At 37.1% G+C, this 21,566-nt stretch overlaps 1 protein-coding gene, 1 long non-coding RNA gene and 1 pseudogene across 9 annotated transcripts in view; 2 read left to right on the forward strand and 1 right to left on the reverse strand.

Annotated features, from left to right (window-relative positions):
• The first annotated feature begins 1,114 nt into the window (after nt 1-1,114).
• The window catches only part of LOC113681658 (uncharacterized), a 32,454-nt gene continuing 12,002 nt past the window's right edge, over nt 1,115-21,566 (forward strand). For 4 of the 8 annotated variants that reach the window (XM_089183125.1, XM_089183130.1, XM_089183129.1 and 1 more), the window contains exons 1-3: nt 1,115-1,258; nt 1,934-2,047; nt 2,160-2,273. In XM_089183125.1, the coding sequence (XP_089039251.1) occupies nt 2,207-2,273 (67 nt within the window). In that variant the 5' untranslated portion in view covers nt 1,115-1,258; nt 1,934-2,047; nt 2,160-2,206. Of the gene's footprint in view, nt 1,259-1,933; nt 2,048-2,159; nt 2,274-18,618; nt 18,749-21,403; nt 21,480-21,566 lie in introns of those variants that run through there. The other 4 variants (XM_089183131.1, XM_089183127.1, XM_089183132.1 and 1 more) reach the window with 4 other exon arrangements.
• On the forward strand, nt 4,663-7,194 carry LOC149040084 (uncharacterized). Its single transcript, XR_016179913.1, has 3 exons — nt 4,663-4,901; nt 5,796-5,929; nt 7,037-7,194. It is a non-coding gene; the product is annotated as an uncharacterized LOC149040084 (long non-coding RNA).
• On the reverse strand, nt 9,264-9,936 carry LOC149040085 (uncharacterized; annotated as a pseudogene).

Genomic DNA, 21,566 nt, shown 5'->3' on the forward strand with positions numbered 1-21,566 from the left:
AACTCACGTCAATCTGGTTAACTCTGGTCGTTTCCCTAACTCTGTTCCCCTCCTCACTCTTTCTAACTCACTGATTCTCACTCTTCAATTTCTTACTGACTGTTAACTGTAAACTGTAAACTCTCAACTGAATGCTTAAATACTCGCTATTGGTAGGCATGAGTGGGCATGATGGCTAACTTATCTTGGAAGATTAGGCATTTGTTGTTAGTATTCTATAACTGTCATGCATTAAAAAAAACTCTCACAAATGAACAACTTCACACTTGAATGCTTCTCATCAGCTCAAATCAGTCTTTCTCTGGGTTCATATGGCACCATGTTTTCTTTCACATGGGGCTTCCTGTTCTGTGCGCTTGAGCTCTGCTGACATTTATTCGTGATTTAAACGAGATATGCTGCCAAATATCATCTGCTAATACATGGTAGCAGGATTGTTCCATCAGACCACAAAATCTGCAAATAGTTTCCCTTTACCAACAAAATAACAATGCAATTATCAACTGGGATGTCAGCTGTTTATGTGAAAATAAAAAAGAAAGAGCTGACGCAATTTTATTCTATTTCAGCACCTACAACAAGAAAATATGCAGTCATCACTAAGATATATCCTCACACTACTCGTTTTGAGCGTGAATATTTTTTGTGGTAAGTGCTTAATTCTTGTTTTCAAGCTCAAGATTATATGAATAAAGGGGTAAGTTTCTAAAGAAACTGTGGTGCTGCGTCGGTGGGAGAGTATAGCAGGTAATTTAGTGTTAACAACTGGGTTGAAAACGTAAATTAGCCACCGTAAAGGGTAAAAAAGCTGACGTTTCGAGCGTTAGCCCTTCGTCAGAGCGGTTAGGAACCTAAACGCTCTGACGAAGGGAATTAAAGTCTAACGCTCAAGATTATATGCTCGGAGAGTATGAAATATACTGTCTTGGTCCTAGTTCATTCTCATCATGAGTTTAAAGGAGACACTTGCAAAAAACGCAGGTCAGAAAACGCAGGTCAATTAAATCAGTGAATTGATCGGTGCTGCAGTTATCGTAGGATAATCGACTTATGGATTTGTATATTCTCCTGCACGGAGGTTATCATAATTATTCTGATTCTTCCACAGGGCTCCCTTGTCCGTCTGGCAAAAAGACGGACGATCCTCAAGGCCGTTGCTGTGTTTTTCCTTTTGAGTATGGAGGAGTAACTTACCAATCTTGTACCAACGGATGGTGTTCATTTGACGAAGTTTACGTGGGAAATTGGGCTAACTGCGGTAAGGAATAAAAGTTACAAATTTAGCAATATTAAATTCAATAAATAAGTTTTTTGAAACGATTATTGCCTTTATTGACCGGCTGTAAGAAACAAAATAGCATTCCACGCTAACCCTTCACAATATCGACAATCTCCTTTCAGCATTATAAGACAGATTGTTTTTCCATAAAATCTAAGCGACTGTTGATAAAAACAGGCAACTTTTCCGATTATGCTGACAGAGAGAGTTAAACGAAAACTTGTTCAGAGCTAGCTTTTAATTCTCTCTGCTACTTAACAAGCTTGTGCTGACCTAAAAACATTTCTGGGGTGGATATGGGCTACCTTCCTCCGTACAACATGTAGGGGGGAGTAAAAATGTTAAATACTGTTTTGGGAGCTTGAGGTTGTGATTTGTTCATGTGCCGATTTTTCAGAATAGTCTATCGGAAGTTTTAGTTGATAGTCAACGAAGTGTATTTGGTTTCCCTCAGCGAGCAACAAAATTTTCACTAGACACTAATCACTACCTTTGATGTGTAATTAGCACTTAAATACCTATGCATATTTCATTTCCTGAGATGAAGCCATTCATGTTTAATTAAGGTAATTTTCTGTGTGGAAAACAAATCCACCTACCTCAACAAATAAATAACCGAGGCCGCCTTATGTAAAGTTTTGTTATGAATCCTAGTGAACCCGTGCACAAACAACCCTTGCCAAAATGGGGGAGACTTCACAGTAACTGGAGGTGATTCTTGCAGCTGTAAATGTGCCGACGGATATTATGGAGAAACTTGTGAAAAAGGTACAAGCATGATAAATTTGGTCGTTTTAGACATTTGTTGCACATAGAAGCGACTAAATTGCCAATCACAACGGACTACTACTCTGCCAATCATAATGTTTCGTTTCCTCAGTGAGCCCCTGTAAATCACATCCATGTAAAAATGGTGGAACATGCACAATGACGGGTCTTGATTCATTCTCATGCAAATGCACTGATGACTTTGAAGGAGACACCTGCGAAAAGCGTGAGTAAACTTTTAACAGTACATCAGTTATGTTCAACGAATGCTTTTGTGCATGTGTAGATTTATTTCGTAAAGAACGTAACACAAATATTCTGATTTTTCTACAAGGCTTCCTTGTCCACCTGGTAAAAAGACGGACGATTCTCAAGGCCGTTGCTGTGTTTTTCCTTTCGAGTATGGAGGAATAACTTACCAATCTTGTACCAAGGTAGCTCATCACAGATTGTGGTGTTCATTTGACAAAGTTTACAAAGGACAATGGCCTTACTGCGGTAAGAAATAAGCATCCCAAACTTGAATACAAAACAATCCTTATGGTAGGATCATCGGCTAGAATAGCCAGTTTTTTTTTGTACTGATTGTGATTGGAGCTAAAAAATGTAGATGCTACTGTTTAGAGGTAGGAAATTTTGGGGAAGTCTTTCAAAAAGTTTTTTGGAGAACCTTGTATGAGGTGCTACTGAGAAACCCTGAATAAAAATTCGGCATACCCTAGGGCGAAAGTGTTAAGAATTTTGCCAAAAAACACAATTTACATTTTAAAAAATGAACATTCGAAAAAATTTTGTTTATCGAGAGACAAAAGTCATATTCTGTCTTACCAATAAGTCATCCTACCAGTGTAGCCCCAGCTGCATCCTCGACGAACGCAGTTGGTATCACGGGCATGATCTTATGGGATACACTGTTCCGGTTAGGGATATGAATTCACCTTTTGTCCCAGAGGGGCTTAAGTGCAACTTCCATTTCATATTTTTGCTTATGCTTTACTTGGTAATGTAATGTTTCCAATGATCTATAGCAAAGCGCAAAAGGTTCCCCTTCCAAAACAGGCTCGGTTTTCTTCCACCAATTCGAGTAAATAATAGTTGTCGTCTATCTTCCTGTCAACGGAAAATGACCCCAAGCAAAAACTCTTTTGCGTTTTGCTACTCTTCCGAATCCTATTTGAGGTGTTTCTATTATTTAGTCTTTCACAGCTCATTGTGATGCTATGATTTGATGGGTTATTTTGTGATCATGGATTATTGTTGACATTATTTTGCAACAGTTGATGAATGTGAGTCATCTCCTTGTAAGAATGGAGCCAGTTGTAAGATTACTTAAGATGGTTACAGTTATAAGCCATGTCCTGCAGGATGGGATGGGAAAAACTGTGATGAAGGTTTGATGCGTCTTCGAATTAACTATCTTTTCGGTCTTGGGAAATCTTTTACGGCCAGCAGCTTAGTCCTCTTCCAAAGGAAAGTCTCCTCAATTGTTTTTTTGTAAGAGAATGAATGAAAATTTTGTTTCTCCAAACCTTTTCGGTTGCCTATGGTGTCTGTGTTCCTAAGTATGGTATTTGCCTGTGTAGGTCCTGCGGACGATCTTCGCGTTGTCTGGCAAGCTCAGTTTGAACTAGAGCAATGCTACCGGTTCTTTTACTCGCTAATCTAGGCTTTAGGAATAAACTCTTTTTGTGGGTAGTCTGTACTGCCATATGCGCTAAAAGACACTCGACGTGCGAAAGCAACTTTGATATGCGCGTCGGATGTCAACAGTAAATGGTCTAGAGCCATTGAAAGTTACCATTACTTCCAACTTTTTCATCCTTCCAACTAATTGGTGAAACAACGTTCTCATTTTAAATGTCTTCAAATCACTTCAAATCTATACGCTTTCTGGGCGAAGCCAATCAACTTTTATAGTCATTACAATTAACGACGTCTGAGTTAGCCCTCTCATGGAACAAATAAAGGGTTTCGAAGAGGAACCTAAAGATTCTCTGTGTTTTGTCTTTAAGTTTAAGTCGCTGTCTTATCAAGTTTGAGCGTAAATATATAGCACGTAGTATACATTAACGATTAATACATGAAACATTGCTACCCACACGACACTAAATATCCGTCAAAAAGTAGCTTTCACCAAAGCAGACAGGATTCCGACAACTGTTAAATTCATTTGGAATCCCTCAGCTGATAAACCCCAGTTGCATTTTCGCCACAGATCAAACCCTCTTGTGACCATACCTCGTTTCATCCAGTTTGCCTTCAAAGTAGGATTCGGAGTATTTCCATAAGAATCAAGGATTCACCAAGATTAGTTTTTTTTCAGTCCCTTATGTTTCTGCCGAGACCTAAGGTTGAAATTTTGAACAATTTATTATCAAACATGGACTAAAAAAGTCAGACTTCTCAATGGACAGATGCTTTCATCCATCTGTTTGTTTGTTTTTTCCACCAGACTCGGACTCAAGTTTTTCCACAAGAATTGAGGGTTTACCAAGATTTTTTTCAGTCCTTTATGTTCCTACTGAGACCTTAGGTGGAAATTTTGAACAATGTTTAGCCAAACATAGACTACAAAAGTGAGACTTATCACTTGACATGTTTTCATCCATATGTTTGTTTCTTTTTCTCCACCAAATTCGAACTCAACATTTTGGCCCATTGACTTCTTCCAAATTCTTTTGCTGCCGTCGCGTGGAAATCTGAAGGATGTTTCAAAGAGCACAAGAGGAAAGCGAAAATGGTTCTCGGACGTAAAATCGCCACCGTCCATGGAAAGAAACTAAGCATTCAGGACATATTTGAGAAGTGCAAAATTGCAGCGGAAAAGAAAGGTTTCAAGATTTTTGGTATTCGAGTGAGTACAAAAGATTTGTTTAACTTAACCTAGCATTCATAAGACTATTTAATTAGTTTCCATAAGCAAGTGTGTGAGATATCCGACTCAGTCGAACGAAACACTCGGTTGCATAAGCATAACCAAAATTGCAGTACACCTCTTTAGGCTTGGTTTGTAGTGATCGCTTTAAGAGCTAATGTCAGCATGCATCAAACAAAGAGCGGCAAGTCACCCAAAGTTTGCTTTCACTCCTACTTTCATATTTTGTAGCCCAATATGTTCTAATAATTGTGGTGTAGTGGTGGTGTGGTGTAGTTTTTTGTAAAAATTTAATTCAGTTTTCGAGAAATAACTTTTTTTCGCTCGACTGCTCAAATATGCAAATTTTCACCGTTAATATTACCCGAGTTGTGTGACTCTTTGTTTGATGCTACTTTTCGACATGGGAAAAGTATGTCGGACAAAAATATTCACCAAAAATAAATATTTCTTTGCCAGCTTCAATAAAGACAGGGCACTAAGTTTAGGTAATAAAACAAAGTATTATGTTGACAGAAATGACGGAGGTCAAGTGGAATCGTTACATGAGGTCACACAACTTAGGTAATATTCACGGTGAACATTTGCATATTTAAGCGGTCGAACGAAAAAAGTCATTTCTCGAAAATTAAAATAAATTTTCACAAAAAAACTACACCACAATTATTAAAACATATTGGGCTACAAAATATAAAAGTAGGAGTGAAAACGAATTTTGAGCGACTTGCCACAATATTTCCAATTTCTTCGATGGAGGCTGACATCCTCTCTTAAAAACGTTCCAAATGCGATTTTCTTAAGGTAACTCACAAGGTAGACTGTAATCTTGATTCCCAACCATTTTTTTTATCTTCTTCTTTATTTGTTTTACAGAAAAGGAACAGGTGTTTTACAACAAGTGATGGAAAAGTGCAGGAGTTTAAAAAGTATGGAGTATCATCCAAATGCAAGATAGATGACAACGGTCTTGGTGTTGGAATGAAACTCGCCAACTTTGTCTACACCAGGTAACTTGGATAGGGGCTCTTACTCTCATTCTCTTCAATGTTAATTCTCATGCTAAAGGTATAGCAAAGAATAAAAGCCAGAACAACAGAAATAACAACTATTTATTTTCACTAAAGCATCTGAGCGAACCGGAATCTTAAATTCTCAGATCTGATTGGCTAATCACGTCCTCGTAGCTGGTCCATTTTTTTTTATGATACGGACTACGTAATGGAACTTTTTCCGTACAATTTACAGCAAAGCAGAAAAGGCAGACCAGCAGAGAAAAAATTGGATTATTTATTCGCCAGTCTAGGTCAGTCCCTATGGGAAAAAAACTGTAAGGGGGGGGGGGGGGGTGCTGACCTCACTCGTCTTTGGATACCAATAAGAAGAAAAAAAATTAACAAAACACTATAAAAAAAACAATTATCAAGAATATAAGGCAAGTTACGAATAAGATAAAATTTAAGTAGCGACATTTAAATAACACGGCACAGCAGCTCAATATTAACATAAACGATATTTTTATTACCGTAATGATTCAATTTAGCTCCTGGGCGCTTATTTACTTTTGGTACCTCAAGGGAGGGTGCCCATCGGACACAGGGGGCTTATTAGGGACAGGACGTTATTTCATCTTTTGAGGAACAGCATAATGTGCAAAACAAACCATTGACATTTATTTTAAAAAGGATCAAAAACAGACTGGTTCCCCCTGGATCCTTCATGAACCTTCCTGGATAGAGCGACTAGCGGCAGCCAAGCAATTGTCACAAAATTTTAAAATGAGATATGCATTTAATAGATGAGAGACTGAAACGAAGACCACCATTCCTGCAATGAGGCTTTAAGTGCGCAATTAAAGGAAGATGAACCACGGTTGATCTCAATCATTACATGTATTATTGGAATGAGGATACTTTCTCAATAGAGGTGCTTATTGGTATAGGGGCGCTTATTGACAAAAGCAAATTCGATGGGTGCTTATTAGAGAGGGTGCGCTTATTATAGCGAGAGCGGTAAATCGAATCATTATTATCACACAGCCATTAACATAAGATTTCTGTTGTTCACATGATAAATCGAGTTTCTATTTCAATCATCTTTTCTAATCTTTTCCTTAGGCTGTAAAGATAGGCTCCATGCAGAAATGCAGCTATGCACAAAATGGATTGGATGGAATTAGTAGTTCTACCTGAGTAAATTGAAAATCTTGTTGGGTTAAGGGTTATAATTCATTAAAGGGTTAATCTGAACTAAATAAAAAACGCGGCACAAATGGGAAGAGTTTTTGTCATCTTTTATTGAAACTATTGCAGCCTTCTACATTAACTTGTTTTCCTTGAGAGGAAGTCGCAGGCCATGAGTTCTTTGGACGCAAAAGGCGAACCTACTTTTTTTCTGTATCTCTTTGTTGCTTATGATTGGGATGTTTGAAGTTGTCGTCAAGATTATATAATTATGTTGTAGTATAGTTGGTGTTTTCAGGAAATAGAACGAGTGATCATATGAATATTGAAGTCTCCCACAAGATGGTTAGAAAGTAAGAATGAAGAATCAGAAAATCTGTAAACTTCTACTGGGAAACGTTTATAGTTCTAGTTCGCCATGCTCACAAGGAAGTAAATTATTTTTCCCTTTTTATACTAAAAATATAAAACCACGCACCTTGATGGTTGGATGCTCAGGTGAACCAAACTGACTTTTGTTTCGCATTTCAGTTCAAATAGTAGTAAGTAGTTAATATACTGCAAGAAAGTTTTAATGATTTCTACAAACTCAGCGGCCAAGTTTCTTGTAAACCTATAGAAGTGCTTTCTAGAAAACAGATATCGTTGAGAATATGTTCACTCAAAATATTCGAGATTACGGGAGCAACGGGTAAAGGAGGCACGACTCGCACACCAGACTATAAACCTAAAATCTCTTTCCTGTATTTCTTCGCTGTAGAGTCCGCCTTAGATCTTTTAAATGTAATAATAAGAACCTCTTCGTAAGGCTTCACGCGAACTAGTAAAAATTGTCGTCACCTGTTGAGCCGCTACGGAAGCCGGTGCTTCTGCAGTGTTCTTTACCATCCGTTTTATTTGTTAATGTATAATTTTAAAGTTCTTATTCAAGTTCTCATCAAGTTCTCATCAAGTTCTCATCAAGTTCTCATCAAGTTCTCATCAAGTTCTCATCAAGTTCTCATCACGTTCTCATCAAGTTCTCATCAAGTTCTCATCAAGTTCTTATCAGGTTCTCATTAAGTACTTATCAAGTTGTTACCAAGTTGTTATCAAGTACTTATCAAGTTGTTATCAAGTTCTTATCAAGTGGTTGTCAAGTTATTATCAAGTTCTTACCAAGTTCTTATCAAGTTCTTATCAAGTTATTATCAAGTTCTTATCAAGTTGTTATCAAGTTCCTATCTAGTTCTCATCAAGTTCTTATCAAGTACTAACACAAGTTCTTATCGTTGACTGTAACTTTTTTGGCAGTGAGAAGAGCAACACTTGCGATTGCCATGTGCCTTCCCTTCTTTAGACTCGATCCGCCTGCGATCATTCCGAGTTCTCTCTTAACTATGAAGTTATCGTTCAAGTCCTTCAGAAGTTTTCCTTTATCAACAGAGAGAAAATGAGCTAATGCTTTACATAGGAGCTGAAGAAATGTATCAACTATTCCATCAAAGTCTTTAAAGACAACGAAGCTCCATATCTCTTGAAGTACATCTCAACATCTTGTTCAGAAAGCTTCTTGACTTGATCCTAGTGAGAGATACACAAATCATCTCCTTCGCTTGATACTCAATACTTCTCATTCTTGAGCTTTGATATCAATTTCTACTGCTCATCTTTCATCAACTCACCCGCGTTATCCTTAAAATGATCTTCATATCCTTGGAAAATGTTGTGTAGAAGAGAAATAATATAGCAGTGTTCTCTCTGAATGGTTTTGCGATGCTTGTCATCCGTTGTGTGAGGACCCAAACGCTGATTTCCTTATGACTTGCGCTGAATGCCAAATTCACGATTTCATTCGACCTCTGCGTCACATCCCTAGAAGAAGCACAATCACCGAGAATGATCAGTGTGTCAGTTCGCTCATACACATAACTAATAATATTGAGCCAGTCATCAGTCTGGTTTTGCTGAGGAGTTAAAATAAATGTCTTTATGCGAATCTCCGAAATTATCATACGTCTCGTTGTGGACGAATGTTGTACAAATCAGGACAGTGTAATCGAAGTTCTGAATGAGTTCGCTGCTCAACAGATTAATCAGGTGTCTTTCTCTTTCCTTAATTAGAAGGTCCGACTATTAATGTGATGGATGGAATGTCATCAGGATTCATATTTTTATTCATTTAATTGATAAGCTCTTCGAGCCGGGCCGCGGAGTGATAGTGACCATGAGTAAAAGTCGACATTGTATCTTCTCTTATCATTCTATTATCATCATTAGTACTCAAAGATATCTTGTCTATCGTCTCAGTAAAGACCTCGTGTTTATCATCATGATTACATTCATTTTCCTCATTTCCATGTTTCCGCGAAATAAGTACTCTTGTAGTCTTCATAAGTTATATTCTTCTTTATTACGGCCTTCTTAATACCTTTACACTTTTTCTCCTCTTTTCCCTCAAACATCTTGTACCTGTAGAGTTTTGCTCTCAATCCAACAAACTCTTCAACGACCTTTCCACCAGCTTCATCCTTCATCATTCCCACGACCTTCTTGTTACGACCATTTGGGATCCCTGACACGCGATCTTCGGGGTGAGTACTAGTGTCGAGCTTGTCTTCAACATCACCGCACATATCCTTGTAGAAGTTTTCAATCGCAATTTCATACATCAAGCTGTCAGTGTCTGTGAAGAGAAGCTTTGCACGATCTCCAGCCTTCGGTCAGGCCGCAGAGCTGCCATACTTCTTCTTGACGTAGTTATAGTGGAAGTCATACATTAGAATCCTGCTGATATCAAGGATGCTCATTCAACAATATACTGGCTTATCAAACTTAAGTTGTCTTCTTTACATTAATCGTTACCAAATCTTCATTGAATATCGTGCAATTCTTGTAGTTTGGTTTCGCTGTAAGTTCTAGTGCTATCTTTCTATCATTGACTAATCTCACACCTACTCAATTCTTGATGTTTTCCACACTTTTTGTGAAGACAGAGTTGTTCATCAATTTGAAGAATTCTTTCTCGAAATCATTCTTCGCGTTCGCCCGTAAATTAGTATTGAGCTCGATGTAGCTCTTAAGCCAAGGTTCTTCTTCGAAACTTGTACCTCTATGAATCTTTTTGATCCTCAAACCGAGATCAGGATATTGTTTCAGCGTCTTCTTACGAACTATGTATCTGTCCTTATCATTCAGATTTGGAATAATTTTTTCCACCCTATTTATCCTCATTATCTCAGGAGCAAGCAGATAATCGTTTTACAATTCATGAAGCTCTTTAGGATACTCAAGATCCACCTTGAGGATGCATGGAATATTTCTCTAGTTGTCAGTTATCCACTGAGTCAGTGAGTGATTCAAGCTCTACACCAGTCCCCTTCAAGGTAGCATCCCAAGCCAATCCAGGAGCGGTGAAATACCACCAGGGTCGAGCTTATGACAACCGTTTTTGGATTCTTCAAACATCGTTGCCAGTAGGAGAACATCCGTTGTGAGATAAAGGTCATGGTAATCACCCATCGTCTTCATTTTGAACTCTTTCCAGACCCTCTTTGCATGCTCGTAGTCGAGATATCACTGTCGTTCAGCTTAGAGTAGGACTCTTCTTTGAGTGGCAGTTCTGTTTCTTTAAACTTAGTGGTACTATCCATGTAGTCATATGGGTGCGCACCTTTCCGCGAGACCAACTCGATTTTGTCTTTAAAGACTTTCCTTTTTAATAACTCAATTTTGCGACTAAACTATCGAGGGAAGAAGCAATGGACCCAAAGCTGTCGAGAAAGCGAAACTCGTTTTTGACTTCAACTATTTTACCTTCTTTGTCGATGAAAGAACCAACAACGATATCTTTGTTGAAACTGATGTATTTTTCCTCATTATTTGGAATGCATTGGATGTTTTCTTCGGTCTTGCCGAGATTCTTAACGGATAAATTAGAGTCATAGCCAGCCAAGTTGTGAATGATGACAGGAGTGAACTTCGGCTTCTTGAATTGTAAGTTGCATTTGTAGCGAGCTGCTTCACGATACTTCCCTGTGAAATGGCAGTGGTCCCTCACTCTGTCATTCTCATTGTCAAATAAACACTTGCAAATCCAGTAGTGCGTTGCATCGTTGAAATCATGCCTATCTTCATCTGCAAAGATCATCTTCTTGGCAAAGTCCAATTACTTACAAATCTCCTTGATGTTTTCTTCAAGCATTTCTAAAAGGATCCGATCAACATCTTCATCCTCACTGCCCCTGCAGGGGCCGACCGAAGGCTTCTTTGCTCTGTAGATGACTTGCTCTTGTGAATAAAACTTATCATCCAAACTAACGATGTGATAACAGAACCCACACAGTTTGTGCTTTTGATACTGATTAGCGAAGCTCTTATCACTCATGAGCTCACTCGTGTCAATCGATTCTGTTAATTATTCAAAGTCATCGTAAATTACGAATGGAACTCATACAAATCTATTGTGATTCTTGAATTTGATATACGGTATTATTCCTTCATCATTTACTTCCGGCATCACGATAGGTCCTGCTTCATTGTTAGAGCAGCGTAGATCATGAATTGCTAATTTTTTTTCACTTGGAAAGTGACTCAAACCTCTTCGACAGAAGAAAAATGAACCATCTCGCTTTGTGACTTGTTTAGAGAGTAACCTTCCAATGTTTTTGATCAAGCAGTAGTGCTTATTACCTTCTTTTATCATAAGAAAATCAATGATTAGTTTTCCATCCTCTTCTCTGTTCTTCATCTCACTGATCCTGAGAGGATAGACTTTTTTATCTTTAAGACCAAACACACTGACCGCGATACCCTCATTCTGTCTGTCAAACCTATTAATATCTCTCAATTTTACAGGGAATTCGATCCCTGTGAAATTCAATTTCCTCCTAAGTCTGAAATCCTCTCAGGGTGTGACTTTATAGGATTAAGTGCTCTTGATATACACTACTTGAAGCATTGATTATTCTTGTTCTTGATATTTATACTGCTTTCTTCCTTTGGAAATAATTGGGAGTTTGATGCAAGAGCTGCCGTTTAACGATGTGTATTCCGCAGGATGGATGTCAAGTGATATCACTCTTTGATATCTCCAGTTGCTTCCTCTTTGATTAAAAATTCTGAATTTTTTCGTCAAATGTTTGCATCAAAACATCCCATACTTTTGATTCATCTGTTGCCCTAGGATTTTTGATGACTTCGATACGCAAAAATGTATTTTGAAGCTAGAGTGACCATTATCATTTTCCCTCTCCATCTCAGACGACAGAATCAACTTGATTTTAGTCTGATGGTTGTCTCTCATTATCCTTGAGACTTCTGGTTTGGCTGTCTTTCATGGACACTCTCCATCCAAATATTGCTGCTCTGCCGTCTGGATCCAAAAGGTCTTCAACACCTTCAATTCGAAATTGCCTTGAAAAACCTCTCCACCTAGTTGCTGATTCATCAGCTGCAAATTGTGTGCATTCGACAATGTCAATTGAGCGAGACGGCTGTTTGTCTCTGAGTTTATTACCCTCAGCGTCGAATGACTTTTCTGCTTTATTAGCGGAGTATTTCTCAATAATTTATCAATGAGGGAAGGTGTCGGAAAATCTTTGACAATAAATATGCTGATGTCAGCCGCTCATGGCTTATGAATCATCGACAGGATTTTAGCTTGCATTAGGTGGCTTTCGTGATACACTAAAATTAGCTTCTGAATTTGACGGCATTTAAAATTATACAATTCATCAAATATGCAAGCAATTCGAAAGCCAGAGGAGGAGAGATGAGATGAAGAATTACAGGTGTAAAACATATGGTGTGTCCCTTATAAGAATAAAATATGACGTTCAGAATCTTGAAGATTATATAGTGAATGAACTTAAAAGAAAAATTTCATTTGACTCTTGATCTTGATGTTTCAAATTTATTTTCTTCGACCAACAAGGAAACTTGTCTGTTGCAACAAGATGATCAAACATTCGGCTTTATATCTACCTACTTAAGCTTCAACTGCCTCAAAAACGACTTCATCAATTTCTCCTATACATTTTGGCGTAGAAAGCACATAAAACGACAATGTTGAACAACATGATCATGATATTTTTCAATATTTTGAAAAACAACAAAAACCAAATTTATTTTATCTAGTAATTGTGAAAGAAGATTGCCGTGAGAACACGTACCTGTTTTTATGAGAAGTTTCTTTGTTACATGTTAAGTTATTTCAAACTTGCAGGGACATGAACAACAGTTTTAAACAAGATTTTCTCGCACCTCACAAAATTTATCTGAGTTTAATTTCACCTACTTTTTTTTATCTTTGTAATCAATCGTATTCAGAAAGTGAGTCTTATGCGAACCATTACTGTTCGGTTTCTTTGTTTTTTCCCCTTCTTTGAATATGGTTTGCTTGCTGTCCTCCTTTGTTGACGCTTCTTCTTTAATTCCCCTTTTTAAAGTCCTAGTTTCATCACTTCTCTCCATCTCCATTTCCAATCTCCTTCGGGTTCTCTCCATTCCCAAAATTTTCTTGTACTCTTCAAATACGATTATGTACGGTCGTATAATATACGATATACGATCATCAAATACGATCATGTAATTATTTATTTTTTTATTTAATCATTATTTATATACGGTAAAAAAGATTCACCAGGTAAAAAAAATTCCTATACAATGATTAATATCCTAAGAACCTAAAAATTCTAATCCTTACATTATATTAACTAACAACAATGTGCCACTTAAAAACCAGAGAAACACTACGGCACTGACGTAGCCACCATCGATATTAAACACCCAACTGTCAATGGCTTCAAGAAGAGCAGTAACAGTTAAGTGTTAATACCTGAAACTAGATTGTTGTTTAGAGATGATTTCTTCACTATTTAGAAAGTTGTATAACTGATCCTATACAATCCTCTCGAACACTTTGGCGAATACGGAAATGACTGAGTTAGGCCGGCAGTCGTTTAAATCACTCTGGCACATTTCCAGTCGTCAGGAAATGTGCCAGACATCAGGGATTATTAAAAAGATCGCATAACGGGCCTGAAATAATATCAGCACACTAACGAATTAACCTGGCAGAGATATAATCTAGCCCTGTAGCTTTAGTTTTTGACAATCTATTTAGATGAGTCGAGACAACACTGGTAGTAGTTGGACGAAAACAGAATTTGTTACATTTTTCAGGAGTATTGTTTAAATAAATAGACTCTTCGTCCGAAGTTAAAGGTATTTCGCGGGCTGGTCCGGGCTCAATAGTTGAAAAATATTCGTTAAAGGCGTTGGAAATCTCGTTAGAGTTACAGATAGAGATATCATTTACTTTCCCTTCCTTTACTATCTGGTTGTTCTGACCACGAGACATGAGGTTGATAATGGTTCTCCAAGTCCTTCCAGCATTTCCTTCGGATTGAATAAAACTATCGTGATAATAGGATGCCTTAGTGGTTTTCACTTTATTGCTGATTCGATTTCGGAGCAGTCTGTAATTGGCCCAGTCTTTAGGATTCTTTGTTCTTATCACTTTCCTTTTTAGCAGCATCGCGACAGCGCATATCTTTCTTCGAGGCTGAATTAATCCAGGGTGTTTTATTCAATTTAGTACGTCTAGTTTGAAAAGGAGCATGTGAGTTAACAACGCGCCAAAATTTTGTTTTCCAGTAAGACCATGCCAAATTTGGATCTTCTGATTCATCTAACGACCAGTATTGCTGAGACATTTCATTTCGAAAATTTCCACCATCAAAATTTCGAAAATTTCTGTAAGAGATGGAAGAGTGTCCTTAAGATGGCAAATCAGAAGAGAGTTTCCGATAAACTTAGAAGAGGTTATGACCACTGATGGCAATATGAGAGACTCCGGAACAGCCTACCTTGTCTGTTTAATTGCAGTGTATAGATCAAATATATGTGTATAGATTCTGTAACACACGTTGGTTCATTTATTAGATGTTTGAGCCCATATAAATCCGAAATCTTTCGCTAACGATGAGTGTTTGCATCAGCGATAAGAGAGACCAAATTACAATTGAAGTCACCAAACAAATAGCACTTTAGGTCAAGAGAATCTGATTTGCCTATAAATGACCAATAACTCGAAAATAGATCGGTTGGAGAGCAAGGAGGTCTGTACCATGTCGTTACTAAAAATGGTTTAGAGTTATGTTTATGAATTTCTATAGTTAAATTTTCAAGATTAATTGCGTTTAGATCGGAGCGCACTATACAAGAATTTGAAGACTCTATGTAAAAACCTACCCCTCCACCATGTCTATTTCTGTCACGACGGATAAATTCGTGGCCTGGTATATGGAGTTCGGAACTTTTTATGGTTCGTCAAGTTTAGTTTCATTAATTTCCAGGATATCCTATGAAAACTCAGCAAGAAGAACTCAAAGTTCGTCAACATGTTTGACAAGACTGTTAATGTTCAAACAGACCATTTTGTAACCACGTTTAGCTGTAAAAAACTAGAAGCAGGACCCGGACTACCTGAGTGAACTTCGTTGTCAATTATCCAACTCTCTCTCCGTCTGACGGATATCCTTACTCTCAAGATTATACATTGCTTGATTAATGTCAAATTGAAACTCTTTTCGCTCTCTCATGTGTGATTCAAAGACTCTGACTGAGTCTTAAATTTATTAACAGACTGTTTGAATTTTCATGGTAAGTTCCTCTGAGGAAGGCAAGCACCAAAGGGCCTGCGTCGGAACGGCAAGCCCTAAAGGGCCGGGCCTCGAAGAGGCAACCATTCGTTGTGTGAAAACCAAAACCAAAATCAAATAATTAGCCAACTCTTCGACCAATTGGTTTAATTATAGGCAAAAAATAAACCAATCAGAACCTTTGAAATCAATCAGCTGATATCTTAAATATTTAATCATCTTTTGCTACTGGTTAAATACTTAGTTGTGTTGAATTTGCGTATCCTTTGTAAATACAATATTCAACCCGTTCGTTGTCTTTTCAAATTCAAACCTTGTTTCGTTATGTTTACGAGTGATCTTAATTTTTTTTTTAAACTCTCCTTTAATCTGCTCCCTAATAACGTCAAAGTCAACTTAGTTTGCTTTTCTCCTAAGCTGGTTTTTTAACGTATAATACTGAGCGATCTGACGCAAAATCAAGTCGAAATCAACATCAGAAATTGATCCATCTTTGATTGCTTTTGAAAAAAACCTGCTTACTGTAAGGTCCTTTGCTTCAACGATTTAAGTTGTTTTCTCGTGCTTCGTGATTTTCGAATTAAGCGTTTTGCACCTGACCGTAAATGCTGTTGATATGGAGCCAATAAAGCAGCGAGACCTGCCAGAGGCGGTCACTCAGATAAACTGTCAGACCGCTTGATGACAAAATGGCAGGAATGACACCAGTCCTAGTGGATGTTGTGTGACAGATGCGTCTCACTTTTCCATACTTATTTTTTATAATTCGTGTGATGGGAAATTTCATCCTGAAGTTCTTTTTGACAATCTTCAAAGTTGTTTTCTATAATCTTCCTGCATTGTAATATTATCCTCCGGTATTGGTGGATAAAGTTTTGGAGCACTTGGGCCACAAAGCGGCTCTTGATTCATGGGGCTTCGCAAAATATTTTCGGAAGACATTTTTAAATCATTAAACTATCTCTAGCTCAAACCTCAAAGGAAAGGCCATTGAAGTTTAAGATCTCGTTATTCTCGTCGGTCACGAAAATTTGCATAGATGTGATGTCGTTCCTCGATGGTATTTTCCGTTGAGTTGGGTATTTAAAATAATAGTTAACCCTTGTAACGAACGATACAGTAGACGGACCTTCACGTTATAACAAGTAGAAACCATTAACTGTTTTAATACAATAGTTGATCTAACACAGAGGTGAGACACAATGAATAGTCAAAGTCTAAAGATGGTATTTGATAACAGCATTCGTCCGAACCCTGTCTGTGGGGTTGCTCGACAATCTCGAAGCATCCAAGAACGCTTGAGGACTCTCCATTGAATGCGTTTTCATTCTTATCCAAAAGATCACAGTTGACAAGGTAGTTGGTTTATGATTTAAACCTTTTGGATAAGTTGATGGTTTGAAAACGTCGTTTAATTCCAAGAAGATCAGCCAGATCATTGTCAAGAAGGATATGCTTATTTTGAGGATCGAGGATTTCCAATACTCCTCTCAGAGTATTCATTTCAACCTTCAATCCTTCACTCTTCAGTGTATCTTGAAGAGCGAAGTAGTGTGGGTTTTGAGTGAATAATCACCCCCAGGAATTTTCTCTTTAGTTGGAGTGCCTTGTGCATTCATAACGGAGACTTAACCAGAACGACTTAAATTATACCAAAAATACCTAATATAATGCTATTTTTCGCTGCATAGCGGCTCTGTGAAGCGAACTGTGTGATCATTTGAATCTGCAATAATTTTCAAAAGAACCATTTTATCTATAGAACAATAAAAATCTACTGCTTTATACTTTATACTTTATACTGCTTTATATATTTTTTTTAACAAACCACTTTACAACAATTATCTTAAAATCTGATGATTTGCTGAATTCCATGGTCTTGGTTAAAGATTAATGAACGTGAGCTCATCGTCCACCTCTGGTTGTGGATGTTAAACACACCATGTTTTGTTCTATTATCATGTTCTAAGATGTCTTTCTTCCGTTTCTATTTCTAATTCATAAACCAACATAGAATCAAATACATCTATGCTCAAAGTTATTTTATGTATTCAACAACACTCAACATTCGATGATATGGATTGTATCTTGCGTTCTGGATGCGTTGGTTCTGGAAAGTCGAGTCCTCGGTGATAACTCTACACAGCTTTTATTGATGACGAAAATTCAAACAGGTTCTATGAAGGTAGTTTATTACCATCTAACCTCTGCTTAAGGAATCACATAGTTGAGTTTGGCCAACGATTTTAACCAATTTCAGGAGGTAGCTACCCCCTAACGGGAGCTTCATGTTCATCACTGCGTCTTGTTTTCGTTTCATACGTGATAAAATTTATGATTCTTCGCCCTGTAGATTACAATAGTAATCTGAGAACACGAGATACGGAGTAGGATACATTAAACTGAAAAAAATGAAAATGGTCTCGGTCGCTCATACCGGACAAAATGCCCGTTATTGGCGACTAAAAATCATTCCTTTTAGCCTCGGTTTCTTGGTTACTATACCTTCTAGAAAGAATTCTCAGTGGCTGTCCGGAATTTCATCTAAATTCAATTTGTATTGAAAATTCTCCAGAAAGAAAATGGCTTATAAATGTGCAAATAAAATGAAACTAGGTGGCTAGATAAACAGATCTGCTAATTCATTCAACCATTCATTAAGCGTAAAAATAGGTGAGGATTCTTGCGGAAAATCGCATGATCTTTTAAAGACACTGTTACAAAATAGAACCTTGGAAGTGAAAAAGATAACCTTCTTTTTATTTTTAATCTCCGCTTGAAGAATTTCCTTTTTTTTCGGTATTTCAACCTCCTTGATGTTTGTTTTCATGGTAACAGATGTATCTCATATAAAATTTGCTTTCGTAATACAGATATTCTGATCTTTGTTTGTCAAAATAAAACAGACGCGATGAATACAATTAGATAATTTCTCTAAGGAAATTGCAGCGAGAATTTTAGAAGTATTCCAAGAAACCCCATCCTGAGGATAGACTACTCGGTAAGTTTAACTGAAGCTTTACAATTGATCTCCTATTAACTCTTCAGATATTGTTCCTTTCACTTAATTAAAAAATATAAATGATCGTCCCCCAGAGTTCCTCCTAAACCACAGGAGTTTCGGGCGTTTTAATGGCCACCTCTCTTCAAGAAAACAATTTCAAGAGCTTTGATCTACACATGCTCTGTTAGACAAGATTTGTACGTAGACGGTTGGCTGTATAAACTATCCTTGCTGTAAACGTTCTTTACCTTTACTTACTGGACGGTATTTACTTCCAAGTTCAGATCACAAATTTTTGGATGCTTCATAAACTTAAGCACTCAATCTGCAAAATTTTGGAATCTGATGTAACCTTGAAGATAATTCTATAACATATGTGCGTATCACCTAGCTGATTGAGAAGCTTATGTTTAACGCGTTAAATACTGTGCAAAATAATAGATGCTGATGTTTAAAAGAGGACTTGGCGGGGTAGAGGGTGTGGTAAAGTTTTGCCTCCGATTAGAAACTCGAAAGCAGGACAATGATGGGGAACGCGAATGAAATTGATAAAATTTATTAGTAAGTTTTCGTCTGGTCTCGCTTTCGGTTACTTTTGCCGTAAATCAATTGAGCGCAAGGTTTTTGAATTCACATAAAAATGTTCATTCTAAGGAAAGTGAAAAAAATATTATAACTCCAAAAAAGCATTCACTGGACTCTCTTATTTCAAACCAAGTTTAGACAGTATTATTCTGCTCAGCTTTTGTTGCCATCAATTTACCTTAAGTCATCGCTATATCAATTTTTAAAAAGGAATATGAATGGTGGCAAAATCAGACCGGCCTGATGAAAAGGTTCGTTTATCAACCAGTGTTTTCCGGCTGGCTCAGTTAAATCTATCATTCTGATGAAATAATCCATTAGCAACTGGTTAGAGCTCCCATTATATTTCCTGTTTCGTTCTTTTAAAATTAACCCTGTAGAGAGCATGATGCCCAGCAATGGAAAGCCTCTTGAATGTGTATGAGACAAAATCTTTACTAAGATCTTTGTTCACAATGAAACTGAAATTGATGGAATATATTCTGGCATGTACAAACAATCCTATGTTATATGACAAACTATAACTGCTTATTTACATATTATTTATTTGTAATATGAGATGGAGGTGAAACCACCCCTAATGGGGCCGTTAAACCATAATACTTCACAACTATTTGAAGTGAAAAAGACACTTCGTCCATTTTTATCTCCTTTTTTCAGATATTTCCTCTCTATGCTATTTGCTCCTATATCTTTACACGGCTCCTAGTAACGTATAAATAACAAAAATTGTTTTCATCTTGTAATATAAATATGTTACTCCGTGTTGGGTAAAACATTAACTACATGCGGCTCTTATTTTATCAATATTGCAATAAATATTCCCCTAAGGAAAGACCCAGTGGTAAGTTTAATTCAATCGCTCATTACCTCATTAAAGGAAACTTAATACAACAGACTAGAACTTAAGTCTGATCCTGTCCTTACGGGGTTAGGGAAACTGCAACGTTACGTAACTGGAACAATGTCGTATAAAAAGAATCTCTGATCTATCTCCGTCGATCTCCTAGCTCCAACTGACTCGATACTGAAGGCGCGTACCACTATAAGGGTATAATTCACGTGTACAATTGCAAACTGGTTTATCAATTGTACAATAGTACACTAGGAAAATTGGGGCGTAAACTCGACAAAGAAACAAGACAGAACTTTTTTCCTACTTTAAATCAAAACAAAACGATTACGTAATCAAAGTCTTCTTCGAATGTTCATTACAAGTGTAGAAAAATAAAGGAGACATTAATGGCCAGTTATCGAAACAAATTGTAGCCGTTGTTTGACGAAACCGCTTCCTCAACAATCCTTAATTTACCTGGGCCTTTTATCTGAACATTTGTTTTTGGGAACAGTGTCAAGAGAGCTGAAATCCTACAGTGGAAGGACATTTATTTCAATCAACCCTTTTACAGAGAAAGCGTAAGGCCCACTCATCACGTAAAACCATGGTTTTGCTTAGCCCTCGTGTAAATAACCGGCCCTTACCTGTCTTATAGGGTGTGTTTTATGCTGACCAAATGATGAAGGAATCCAAGTTAATCCCCTTTTCGAGTTGAATTTCTAAGTTTTTCTCGAAAAAGAGGAAATGTTTCAATTTTTGATTGACGTTTTTAAGCTACACATTGATAAATAATTGCCTCAGAATCAATTAATTGCAATCTAAACTTCTGAAATTTATTTGAATTGTTATAAAATTAGACCGGCACTTTCATATAAAGGTTTTGTCTATTTAAACTTTCCTGCTAGCTTAGTCAGTTTCTGGGCTAAATCCAATGATCTGATGAAATGATTCTATAATAATTGATACGAAATCCTTAATAAGTCCCATTCGTTTTGTTTAAATCAATTTTCTAAAGACCTTAGTACCGACTAATGATAAGCATCCTAAATGTACATTTTTATTCGCCAAATTGTAAAACGAAAACATTCCGTGAGCAACATAACCATAACTATAACATTTATTTGTGATTAGACTGAAATTGAATAAACATATTCTTGCACGAACAAACAGACCCATGTGGTATGACAAAATCAACTGTAATTATTAAATTTTTGTAATGCAAATATTTTACACCATGTTGGGCAAAACAGTACCTGACTCTCATTCTAGTAATACCGCTAGTAACAGTCCGGTAAGCAAAGAAAGGTAGGTGAGTTTCATTCAATGTCCCACTAAAACTAAAAAAACTAAGATAGAGTGAGACTGAATTATCAAAGGTTATCAACCAAACGA

Source organism: Pocillopora damicornis, chromosome 9 (assembly GCF_964200805.1).
Source record: "Pocillopora damicornis chromosome 9, jaPocDami1.2, whole genome shotgun sequence".
Taxonomy (NCBI): Eukaryota; Metazoa; Cnidaria; class Anthozoa; order Scleractinia; family Pocilloporidae; genus Pocillopora; species Pocillopora damicornis.